Here is a 13,405-nt window from a genome sequence, read left to right as displayed (position 1 = left end):
AGAGGGTCGCTATTCATAATAAAAAATGAGGGTCGCTATTCATAATAGGAGAAGAGGGTCGCTATTCATAATAGAAGAAGAGGGTCGCTATTCATAATAGGAGGATAGGGTCGCTATTCATAAAAGGAGAAGAGGGTCGCTATTCATGATAGAAGAAGAGGGTCGCTATTCATAATAGGAGTAGAGGGTCGCTATTCATAATAAGAAATGAGGGTCGCTATTCATAATAGAAGAAGAGGGTCGCTATTCATAATAGGAGAAGAGGGTCGCTATTCATAATAGGAGTAGGGGGTCGCTATTCATAATAAGAAATAAGGGTCGCTATTCATAATAGAAGAAGAGGGTCGCTATTCATAATAGAAGAAGAGGGTCGCTATTCATAATAGGAGTAGAGGGTCGCTATTCATAATAAGAAATGAGGGTCGCTATTCATAATAGAAGAAGGGGGTCGCTATTCATAATAGAAGAAGAGGGTCGCTATTCATAATGCAAAATGAGGGTCGTTATTCATAAGGGTTATTATTCATAAGGGTCATTATTCATAATAAGAAATGAAGGTCGCTATTCATAAAAGGAGAAGAGGGTCGCTATTCATAATAGAAGAAGAGGGTCGGTATTCATAATAGGAGAAGAGGGTCGCTATTCATAATAAGAAATGAGGGTCGCTATTCATAATAGAAGAAGGGGGTCGCTATTCATAATAGAAGAAGAGGGTCGCTATTCATAATAGGAGTAGAGGGTCGCTATTCATAATAAGAAATGAGGGTCGCTATTCATAATAGAAGAAGAGGGTCGCTATTCATAATAGAAGAAGAGGGTCGCTATTCATAATAGGAGTAGACGGTCGCTATTCATGATACGAAATGAGGTTCGCTATTCATAATACGCCCCCCCCCCCACTCGGCTACGTTCCTGTAGGGGGGGCGATATATAGCCCTGAATAGTTGTCTCTTTTTAAAGTAACTATATTTTATCTGTTATCTTTGATAATTATATAGAGCCAACCCCCGCTCATGTGGTGACGAAAAAAAGTAAAACATAACACACATGTAATCCTATCGTAAATTTTCCTCCTTGTTGGAAATCTTGCCCCATCACCCTGCCCCCGACTGATCTTATCCAGGCTACGCCACTGAGATATTAAGTACGCCAAGCAGGCCCATTATCCATTTTAGCTTGCTATTTAAGAAACTAGTAATTGTTTATACGACAATAATGTTTTTGTAGAAAGTAATTTTTATTAGGACTTATGGACCTACAAATTACTGAGCGGAATTGGACCTGACAATTGGACCTAAGCCCAGTATCTACCGATCCCCCGAGCCCCCCCCCCCCATCAGTACGCCCCGGCGCGGATCCAGAATTTTTCAATTGGGGGGGGGGGGGGGACGGAAATTTGAAAAATGCGCAGACCGTTTTTTCAACTCAACATACCAATACTGACAAGGTCATATTAGAAGCACGATACGGGTACCTAGAAGCAGGAACAATTTTGGAAAGGGGTGCAAGCTCACTTCACGTCTCTTGTCCGATATCAACATTCCCCGTTTTTAAGATATACATTTTTTTGACATTTTCATCTGGGGGGGGGGGGGGGCTAAAGCCTCTTGCCCGATTATTTTCTAGTTCACAATTCTGCTTGTGAGCGAAACGAGCGAGCAAAAATTTGAGCATTATATGTTTTTTGTGAAAGTGTTCTTTATCACCAAGATAAACGAGAAAAGATATCAAAAATTCATATTCGGGCAGCTTGCTGTCCCCCCCCCCTCCCCTCCCCCACCCATTACGCGCGAAAGCTTTGAACTTTCATTCACTATTAGAAAAAGAAGACGATTTATTGTACCATTCTCGACTCTTAATCCTTGTCTGAATTCAGTTTTCCCCCTCGCTTTTACATTTCATTAATTATTAGAGAAAAATTACGATTTGTTGTACCGTTCTCGACTCTTAATAATTGTCTGAATTCTATTCCCCCCTCTTGCGCAAAGCGCGTAAGCTTTGACCTTTCATTGTTTAATGCAATTATTAGAGAAAGAAGATGATTCGTTGTTCCATTCTCGACTCTTAATCCTTGTCTGAATTCAGTTTCCCCCCTCCCGCGCAAAACGTGGAAGCTTTGATGTTTCATTAAATTATTAGAGAAAGAAGAGGATTTGAAGAGAAATGAATATATGATATGAATAGCGACCCCTTACTCCTATTATGAATAGCGACCTCATTTCATATTATGAATAGCGACCCTCTTCTCCTATTATGAATAGCGACCCTCTTCTCCTATTATGTATAGCGACCATCTACTCCTATTATGAATAGCGACCCTCTTTTCCTATTATGAATAGCGACCCTCTTCTTCTATTATGAATAGCGACCCTCTTCTCCTATTATGAATAGCGACCCTCATTTCCTATTATGAATAGCGACCCTCTTCTCCTATTATGAATAGCGACCCTCTTCTCCTATTATGAATAGTGACCCTCTTCTTCTATTATGAATAGCGACCCTCTTCTCCTTTTATGAATAGCGACCCTCTTCTCCTATTATGAATAGCGACCCTCTTCTTCTATTATGAATAGCGACCCTCTTCTCCTATTATGAATAGCGACCCTCTTCTCCTATTATGAATAGCGACCCTCTTCCCGTGTTATGAATAGCGACCCTTATAAGTAATGAACCTTATTTCGTATTATGAATAGCGACCCTCTCGTCGTATTATGAATAGCGACCCTGATTTCATATTATGAATAGCGGTCCTTATGATTAGTGACCCTTAATATGAATTATGAATAGCGACCCTCATCTCACGTTATGAATAGCGGTCCTTATGATTAACGAACCTTATTTCATTATGAATAGTGACCCTCTTTTGCCATTATGAATAGCGGACCCGGAAGTACGGGAATTTACACGTTATGAATAGCGGTCCTTATGAATAGCGAATAGACCCCCTGCGTACAGTCATGATTCAGTGGCTAAGCAATGGCCTCGTTACTGTGAGGCCCGAGAATAAAAACCGTGTCGATCAGCTATATAAGTGCCCTTTTGTGAGGCATTTATCCTCATTGCTGTCAGTTATGACTTAAGGACGTAGGTCCCCTAGTTGATTAGCATAGTAGCACACACATGATTTAGCAGTCACGCAAAACAAACACACGCAAACTATTATTCAATAAAATAAGAGAATGTATACTATTATTCAGATCTATTAGGAATAAATCATTGTCGAAACCATTCCATAAATTGGGGTAAAAAAAATTTCTCCACCTTTATGACCAACAGTGTATATAAAACACCAACCTTTTTTTCCCTTTCTAATACACTTATTTACTCTTCCGATATGAGATTTCCAAGTCAACTGTTGATATACAGGTATATGGATTCCTACAAATGATGCAACATCTACCTGTTTTATTTCGGTGTCGACTATTTTCAATACTCCTTAAATACCTACTGGTTGTCAACTCCCTCGTATAAGTAAATAATTCGTTTTTAACAAATTTACTGTAAGTTTATTCATTTTACACCACGTGGACACCTTATCGAGATGCATATTAACTACATCCATATACCAATAGTAAAAAAAAATTTGGCCTTGAAAATTGAAGGGTCCAAATAAATGCAGCAAAATAGAGGCGGTGCTCCGGTGGGGGTGGGGAGAGGCTCAGTGGGCACAGAGTCTTCCTCACAATTTTTCAAGTACACCAAAGTGTCATTTTTTCCTTCTGATAAGTGCCCATTTTCATCCCTTATAAAGTGTTCCTTTCATCTAAAATTAGTACCCTGTTCTCCTTGTAAACGTCCCTATACAAAATCTTATCAGTGTCCCTTTCTTTATAATGAGTGCCCTTTTCTCTTTAGTGTCTCTTTTACAAAATATTATAAGTGTTCCTTTCTTTACAATGAGTGCCCCTTTCTCCTTTTAAGTGTCCCTGTACAAAATCTTATCAGTGTCACTTTCTTTATAATGAGTGCGCTTTTGCCCTACCGATAAGTGCTCCTTTTAACTATGATAAGTCCCCATTTATACTTCTGAAAAGTGCTCTTTGCTTTCTTTCTGATGAGTACTCTACCTTTTCATTTCTAGAGAACCCTTCAAAGCGAATTAGTGTCCCTTTTCAAATGTGATAAATGCCCTTTACAAATGTGGCAATGGTTCCGAAATTCCAAGGAACTGCCATGCACATTACCCTAAAATAAATTATGGTGAAAATAAGCCATTATCGGTATAAATGCTACACGACACTTCGTCACCTCAGCCACAAAAAAATGGGACCATAATTTAAAGCAAACGAGAGCATTATTTTATGAAATTTCTCCAAGCTTGCTCTCTACGTTCGATCGCATTTATAGTATACGCCTATACGGAATTATTGAATTAAATTGATCGAGTGAAGTATGTTGACATCAGTTATATTATCTTAATGCGACCTACAAATCATAAAAAAATTCTGCTCGCTCGCACTTTAGACCGTTAAAAACAACCGCAAAGTATGACGCGAAAGCAGAAATGAAGATCCAGATAAAGAGAGAAACAATTATAATAATAATAATAATAATAATAGCTAGTTCTTATATAGCGCTTTTCAGGACCGAAGGCCCTCTCAAAGCGCTTTACAGATATATATATTATTACCCCGGTCATATGATTCAGGCTTACCCGCACACAATGTATGCACATTCTCCACTCCCTGGGGAGCATTCCAGCGATATTGTATTGTATTAATCAGATTGTAGGAGTAAACATGTGTACAAAATGATGTCTCAATATTGCATTCTGTTAACGCTTTGTGATTACTATGTGTAGGTGCCCCTTTCCCCTCCAAAGTGCTTTTTATTTTGATGCTCCTTCACCTCTGCATTGCAACTAACAAACTTGATTTTCAGATAGAAAAAATGCCTTTGAACACATGAATAATCAACACTAACACAATTGTCAAATATGTAGTACATTATAGAGCAATACATGTATTACATTGATTAAGACTTTAAATCACTAAGGTACATTTCTAGCTTTGTCAGTCAAAACAAAACGAGCTGAGGGTTTGGAGCTCTTCCGGATATCTTGATTACTAGCATTGATTTCACGATAATCTTTTCCCTCAATGACAGCGTTCAAGTGAGGCGTACAGATAAGCTCGTCCAGGAAGCCAAATTTCATTTTATCGAGGAGTACATGCTCTACGTCGAAGAATTCTACCAGGAATTGGAGAAGAGACAAGAAGTGCCGGTCAGGAGAATCTTCTTAGCAACAGACGAGGCCAGTCTGCTCGAAGAAGCTAAGAAAAAGTGAGTTTAGGACAACATTCGTGGCTTAAGAGCACCAGAACACGTAAAGGTATTGTGGTATTATGGATAGAACTGGAATTCTAATCCCTGCCATATAGCTCGCTCTGAGTCTTTTGGCAAGACATTTAACTACATTTGTTAATTGCCACAATCGACACAGGTAAAGCGAATGGGTACCCGCAGGTAGTAATTCCTTGAATGCTTCAGTGCCTTCGTCAGGGCATTTTGGCTATATCAGAGGTAATAATCCAAACTATTAATTTGTAATATGCGCCATACAAGAACTGAGTATTTTGATATGGTGGTAGGGTGATTTGATAGAGATGTTTACCGTTTGCCCTTTTGGCAGACAAATCATAGTTTTTTTTCCTAGGTCATGTTCGGAACCTCAAATCAAGGTACGAGATCCCAATGAAAACTTCGGAACACAGTAATATTTGTACAGCAAATATTAATAACAATAATAATAATAATATCGGATAAAAACAAAGCGCACATACCCACCGCGTAAGTTGCTCAAGGCACCCTATATTACTCCGGCTCTGCTAGACTCTGTATCAGTGATCATAACGTTCGAGGAATTCCTTCCTGCCGGTACCCATTCAACACCAGGGTGGAGAGTGGCAAATTTAGATTAAGGTGTTATCGAGCGAAAGGGAGGGGGCGGGGGGGGGCGGGTCTGATTTAAAAAATGAAATCCACAATCTTAGATTTTCATCACTATACAATTTAATCCCAAAGAAAAATCAAAACAGGTTACAAATAAAAAAAGAGATATAATATATACTAGTAATCAACATACAGTTACAAAGGGAGAAATAAATCTACGAATTGGGATTATCATCATCAATGTAAAGTAGTAAAAAAAGAAGAATGATATCTAACAAGCAGGCACATAAAAATGAAAGAAGGGAGTTCCGGGCCCCTTGGCAGTCCTGAATACGCCCCTCATCTTCTTTTTATACCCAGATCTATGGAAGGCCCCATCATTCAAAATGGGATAAATTCATCTATATATATTCTGGAAAGTAACTTTTGGTAAAAGTAAATACAAATAAAACTTAAAAATTACAATCAAAAGGCATTTAAGTTTTTGAAAAGTCAACTCATCTCTCTATATTTTTTGTCATTACAGAAGGTTGCTTGTTGTTTTGATGTGGGGGGGGGGGGGGGGGGTCTTGTGGCAAATGAAATAGAAAGGTTAATTTCATATCATTTGTTTTTCTTGATCATAGATAAAAATTATATCTTATCGGCACTTATTTGATAATTCCAAACATTCAATCATAGAGATTGATCGATAAAGTTCTAAAAACATCTCAAATAATATATGAAAAATAAATCACAATGTCACAATCATTTCATGAAGTTCCATGTCGGGGATCGATACCATAATCTTCGCATCTCGAGTAGACTGTTTGAACACCGCTGCGAAGTATTTTGCAACCTGACTTTATGTACATATTTTGTTTCTTCTATAGATATCCTGGTTATGTGTTTGTCAGTGACAATACAATATCTCAGTCAGCCAAAGTATCAACAAGATTGTCAGAGGAATCTTTAATGGGTATCATCTATGACATTCATCTTTTGGCTCGTTCGGATTTTCTTGTTTGCACCTGCACCTCAAATGTATGTATTTCTTAATTTTTTGCGATTTTCTGTTGCATAATATGTAGAACTGTTATCTATTTATTCATTCGTTTATTTATTTATTCATTAATTCAATTTGTAATTATTCATTTTTTATTTATTCATTTATTTATTTAAAGTATTTAATTTGCTTACTTTTTATTCATTCATTCACTCATGTATCTACCTTTAAATTTATGATACCGATCAACTTGAAAAAGCATACAAAAACGCTTAAACTATTTCTTCTATTTTTGAGGGGGAGGGGTAGGTCACTTTGGAGTGTTAAACCTATTAAATTTTATGATTCGGATAGGTAAACAGAGCGCTGGTTGATGTTATTCCCTTAGAAGTCCACGCCATCTACCCCTTACAGCATCTTCCCCTTTTAATAACAAATTAAAAAAATCATACCTCTTTCTTCCCAAAAAAATAAATGGCCGATGGATTATCATCATCAATAGTGATCTGTCAGTTTATGACAGGTTTAGTGACCATATCAGAAGCCTACATCAAGTGTCTCTCATAGTACCTCGGTCTTGAGCCATCCGTTTCAGCATTTCATATCCTATTGCTCCACATTCTGCGATTAAGTCATCTAGAAAGCCTTTACGAGGTCTTCCCCTCATCTTCTTTCCAACGACCTTCTATGACTCTGATCATCAAGCCATCATCATGCCGCATTATGTGTCCTAGCCATTTCTTCTGTCTCTTTCTCTCTGATCGTTTGAAGCAGCACCCGCTTTTCTTGAGGTCGATGCCACACCTCTTCATCCGAAACTCTGTCCCTCCAAGACACACCTAGTAATTTACGCCAGCACCACATTTCGACCGCCTCCAATCGCTGAATGTCTTTCCTGACGAGTGTCCACGTCTCTGCCCCATACAACGTCACACTCCATACTAGAGAGATAATTATATTGTCGTTGAAGAAGGTAGCTCGTGCCAGTGCTGAGAGCAAGTTGACCTCTTTGGCGCACTATCCATCCTCAGTCAGCACACTGTCCAGATACTTGAAGTGGTTGACTTGCACTAGTCTGTTGCGATTTATAATGACGGTTATTGATTTTGTCTTGACCTTACTTATCATCGTCACCTTCGTTTTCTTCTCGTTGATTCTCATGTCATAGCTCATGACCACTTGGTCCATCTGTACCATCTGTCTTTGAAGGCCATCGGCAGTGACAGCGAGTGTGATCTGATCATCAGACTTAATTAATACTCCTCCAACGTTCACCCCTTCTTCTAACATTGCCAGAGCTTCTCTTACCATTGCATCTGCATAGATATTGAAGAGAAGAGGAGACAGAAGGCACCCCTGACGTGTTCCACGTCCAATGATGGCTGGTTCAGAGACCCCATCTCCAACGTGAACGCGTGCAGTTTAAGACATGCACAAGGATGCAAGAAGTCTACGGTGTTTCCAATCAATACCTAATGCTGACAGCACTTTCATCAGCCTAGTTTAATTGACACAATGTCTTTTCGTAGTCCACAAAACTGATATATAGGTCCTGACCATGCTGTTTACATCTCTCACTTAATATTCTCATTAAAGCAATTGCTTCTCGGGTACCGACCCCTTTACGAAAGCCAAATTGGCCAATTCCAATATAATATTTGGACCTCGCTTTTATCCGATGGTGGAGTACATTTAGCAATACTTTTGAAGCATGTGATACCAGGCTGATGGTGCGGTGATCCTCGCATCTGATTGCCTTTGTAGTCTTGGCGGTGGTGGTAATGTTTATTTTAACTGACTGGTAAGAGAGCATAAATGCTTGTAAGTAAGCAACCAGACGGTCGACGGCTTTAGGTCCTCTCTGAGGGACCTGGTAATGAGGCTTAATGCCTTACCAAAGGGCACTAGCGCATCGCCTTGGTTTCGAACCCGGGTCACCGGATTACGAGACCACTGCTCTACCGACTGAGCTATCGCGCTTCCTCTAGTCTTCTTAATAGTTATCAACTGGCTTCTTGTCCAATCCTCTGGCCACATTCCCTGTTAATAATAATAATAGTGAACATTTATAATGCGCCAAGTCTGTCAAAGTTACACTCCTGGCGCAGTTGCATGAAAATTAAACCTTTTGTTACATAACTGTACAAGCGAGCTAGAAACAAACGACGCTTTCATTATATAGTGAAGATATTACTTCGCCAACAAAATTACACACTGCCCGAATATGACGATTTTCAGGCATCCCATCGCCAAGACTATTTCCAGAGCGAGCAATCCGCGTGGGCGAAAATGAAAACTTTAATCTCTTGGAAATGTTGTTTCATCATCAAAATTCACTAGCTTGGATATAAAAGTAGAATATTCGGGGACCTAGCTGCCCAAACATAAAGATATTCAGGAACCCAAATGTGACTATATTCGAGTATGTCGCTGCCGAAATATGACGTGACTGTTGCTCGAATTGAAACTCCATCCTTACCCCCCCCCCTCGCCTTGTAGGTCTTTGATTGCAACAAAGCAGTGGATCGAGTTGCGACATTTTAGCGTAAGCTGCTTTCTATTTATTTGTTCTTCAACCGGGTGGCAAAATTAACGAAGTCTCTGGAGGAATATGACAATGTAGCAAGGTAGCAGAAAGCCCCCTCTCTTTTTGCGTTTTATGTGCCCCTTCAAGTGCCAAGCGGGGCACATGCCGCCCCACCCGTCTTCACATGCCCCACTGGTGAAAATTCTTGGGTAGCTTTCATTATCTGTAGATGCCTATTGCTCACTGCTTTCTGTGACATAAATTATATATGTCGATAGTGGTATAACACGACGTGTGCTTCGGGCTTTACAGTCATGCACCCTTTATTCTGCAATATCGAGAGAGATCGGGAGAAACAAAAAAATAGGACGCCATACCACACTTAAGAATTTTTTTCTCAAATTGGGTGATGCCCTAGAAGATGACCTTTTCGTGTTTCTATTTTTTTTCTTCTTTTTTGTTGTTGTGAGAAATGCCGATTCAACCAGTATATTTATTTCTTTAAATGCCAAGGATGAATCTTAAACAATCACAATAGTTTTTACTAAGTAATATAAGTCAAAAGAGATCTAATACCGTGATTACAACACAAATATAGCGTCTATTTTTTAACGATGTAAAATCAAGCTTATAGAGTGGAATACCATACACAATATCATGCCCACAGATCATATCCTTTACGTTAATCGCCCGAGCCTCCTAAAGTTCCGCTGTGGAATTGATAAGCACGGCCGGTTGTGACCATGGCTTAAAGAAGAAGGACCTTCGAAATCAGCCTAATATGCAAACTAACAGTCCTAATATTAATAAATGGTAGCCAACTATATTACAGAAAATTTGATTGTATATTTTTTAGAAGTTGTTTACTTCTAAAAAGGGAAACGCTACATGCAAAAGATAAATTAATAAACATGTATTATAATACAAATGACAATATGAATACTTTGCTCTCTCTCTTAACGCAGGTTTGTCGACTAGCTTATGAGATGATGCAGGATTACCATGTGGATGCTTCAACCAAAGTCCGCTCCGTTGACATTGGATACTACTGGTATGGTCAGAGACCCAATAGCTTAGGCAAAAGAGTCAAGATGCCTTTGTATGAAGGTTCTGAGAACATTCCCTTGTAATCACCGAAGCCTGTTGTCCGTTCGAAAGGCCATCATTTATACCTTATAGATTGGTTGATTGAAAACAATTATTTTCATAAAACATTGAACAGCATGCATCCCAAAATACAAAGAAATAAAGAACTACCAATCGCTGTGTAAACAAAATTGCCACTTGTCTATTATACCATAATCACAATAATATAGTGCCGGATAAAATATTACATGACTGAAGATCTGACACATGAAGACCTCATCGAGAAGAGAAGGTGGAACACAGCCGTTCAGCATGTAGGGCATGTATCTACAGGAACTTTTTACAAACAAATTAAAGCTCCGGCCGCTTCTCAGCCGGGAAGTACGATGCGACTCGGAAACGTAGCGGTCGCCTTGAAGACATTAGGTTCTGGTCTTTTAACAATAGACTTTGCCTTAATGAACGAAAATATGAAATGATCCAAATTACTTCCAAATTCAGAAACTTTCCCGACTTGGTTACCGGAGATGGTTCACTGAAGGGTAGTGGATACGTACTAGACCTTGGTGTTTTAATCGACAACAATCTTATATTTCAGCAGCATATTAAAAACGTCTGTATTAAAATCTGCATCTTTTGGAATCATTAAAGCCACAAATGTAAGTCCTTGCTGAAAACGTACGCTTTTAATTCATGGATGATATTCTGCAGTCGGTCAAAGGAGGTGCACACCGTATTATTCCTTGTTTGTTTGATCTCATGTTTGACCTTTAACATGTTTGATCTCATTTATATTATCATTATTATATATATGCATGATTTATTGAATAAAGAACAGATTCAAAATTTGTGCGTTAATTATAAGTTTTGGTTTATAATTTTTAGTCAGACAATGTTGCGCTTATAGAGACACCCGTATTAAGCCCCTAATAAACGTTGTGGATTATTATTATCATTAAGTGGAGGAACCAAGCGGGAGTCCCGTACGAGTTCAAATCGGACAGTTTTGTCCAGACTGTTAAGTGAATTTATGTATGTATATATATATATAATGTATGATATGACATGTAGAATGTATAATATACAGTTAACAACTAATTATTCATACCCCTCGTAAATTTGATGTTTTTGTGTTTTTCGTAACCTGAGAATGAAAGGTGGACTGGTTGATGAATTGGGGCCTTTGTTGAATATTTTGAGATGTAAGTTTTAATATACAACTTAATTTTTCACAAACTTAAAAATGAAAACATACTTGGTAAGGGTATAAATAATTAAGTTGATAAGTGCATTATGTAAAACGGAAAGTTTGAATTATTACATGTTATAAACTCATTTGCATCCCTCCTTAATTTCCTTCCTTTCTCTTTTTTCTCATTCCTATTCTTTTCTGTGTCTTCTTGTCTCTCTTATATCACTCTCTGTGCATATCTCGCTTTAACGAATACTCGCGAAAGGTCGCCATTGGCGGCCTTTCGCGCGCTTTTTGTGAGCGATATAAGGTGTTGAAAGGACGTTCTTGAGAGTTGACACGATTGTGGATTGGAAAAACAAAACAAAATAAGTTGGTGAATGCTATCCGAAAGCCCCCATCACCCAAACTAGTTCTCACTACGTGCTGGAACCGTCCTAGAAAATCGTAAAACGGATTGTGGTCGGGGTAGAATGTGTAAATAATGTATTTAATACGATCCTATTTCGTTCATAAACAGTCCTCATTTCGTCCATCTCGTCTGTACCCGTCCATAGTCAGTTGATATCAAGTTCAGATCGGATACGTTTGCCATTTCCAAGCAGTCCAAGCCCGTCTGTAATTAGTTTAGACCCGTAGTTCGCAAATTGTTCCAACTAGTTTGTAACTTTGTTTATAATTTTGAGCTCTGTCAAAAAATCGTCTCAATAATAATCATGGCATAACTTTGGAAAACTATGAATTTCTTGATACACTGTCGCTCATATAGCTGGAATATTTTTGTTTTACCCTAAGTTATGGAATTATTTTAAAATAATTTAAAAATAATAGATCTAGATAATAGTATACATTCTCAGATTTTATTGAATAATAACTTGACAATGTGTGTTTTGCGTGACTGCTTATGCATGTGTGTGCTACTATGCTTATCAATTAGGGGACCTACGCCCTTAAGTCATAAATGACAGTAATGAGGATTAATGCTCCACAAAAGGGCACTAATATAGCACATCGACACGGTTTTGATCCTGGGGCCTCACGGTTACGAGGCCATTGCTTTGTCACTGAACCATGACTGTACGCAGCGGGGGCTAGGGTAGGGGGCAGTTTCCATAAATAAAAAAAAAACACAAAGAAAATGCAATAATTTGTCAATAATCTATTGCATTTTACCCCGGTTCCCAACATTAAAAAAAATCCTCTGTGTGCCCATGCCTTGAGCCATAATGCATGGCCGTCCAGAGGATTTTTGTATGTTGGGGACCGGGGTAAAATGCAATAAATTATTGAAAAATTATTGCACTTTCTTTGCGAAGCCTCAATCGCTGATGTAGCGTGATTTCATTTCATTTCATTTCATTTATTTTCCACATTAAAAACCTAGAAGAATATACAAGGTAAAAGAATACATTTTTTTACATTTGACACATAGAGCGAAATAAAAACAGATACTTAAGAACGATGAAAATCTACATCAGTTAACAAACATCAACATTAAAACATAAAAAGGTAAGTAATTATGTAGATGGGGCTAGAAAAAGCAAAGCTTATCAAGTCTAGCCCCGGTAGCAATGAAGTCCCCCTGAGAATGTGTGTGGCCAAGTAAAGGCGGAGTAAACCAGTGGCGGATCCAGGGGGGCCAGGGGGCCAGGGCCCCCCCCCTGGGAAAAAAAGAAGGAAAAAAAAGAAGGAAAAAAAAGAAGGATAAAAAAAAGGAGGAAAA

The 13,405-nt window shown here is 38.5% G+C and overlaps 1 protein-coding gene across 1 annotated transcript in view; it reads left to right on the top strand.

Annotated features, from left to right (window-relative positions):
- Positions 1 to 11,589, top strand: part of LOC100893980 (alpha-(1,6)-fucosyltransferase-like) — a 29,930-nt gene extending 18,341 nt beyond the window's left edge. The window contains exons 5-7 of the mRNA XM_030992079.1: positions 5,107 to 5,283; positions 6,765 to 6,915; positions 10,370 to 11,589. Of these exons, the coding sequence (XP_030847939.1) occupies positions 5,107 to 5,283; positions 6,765 to 6,915; positions 10,370 to 10,534 (493 nt within the window). The 3' untranslated portion in view covers positions 10,535 to 11,589. The remainder of the gene's footprint in view (positions 1 to 5,106; positions 5,284 to 6,764; positions 6,916 to 10,369) is intronic.
- Positions 11,590 to 13,405: the final 1,816 nt, after the last annotated feature.

Source organism: Strongylocentrotus purpuratus, unplaced genomic scaffold (assembly GCF_000002235.5).
Source record: "Strongylocentrotus purpuratus isolate Spur 01 unplaced genomic scaffold, Spur_5.0 spur5_scaffold_2, whole genome shotgun sequence".
NCBI classification, from domain to species: domain Eukaryota; kingdom Metazoa; phylum Echinodermata; class Echinoidea; order Camarodonta; family Strongylocentrotidae; genus Strongylocentrotus; species Strongylocentrotus purpuratus.
The sequence above is the reverse complement of the archived record's forward strand: the minus strand, read 5'-3'. Positions and strand labels throughout refer to the sequence as shown.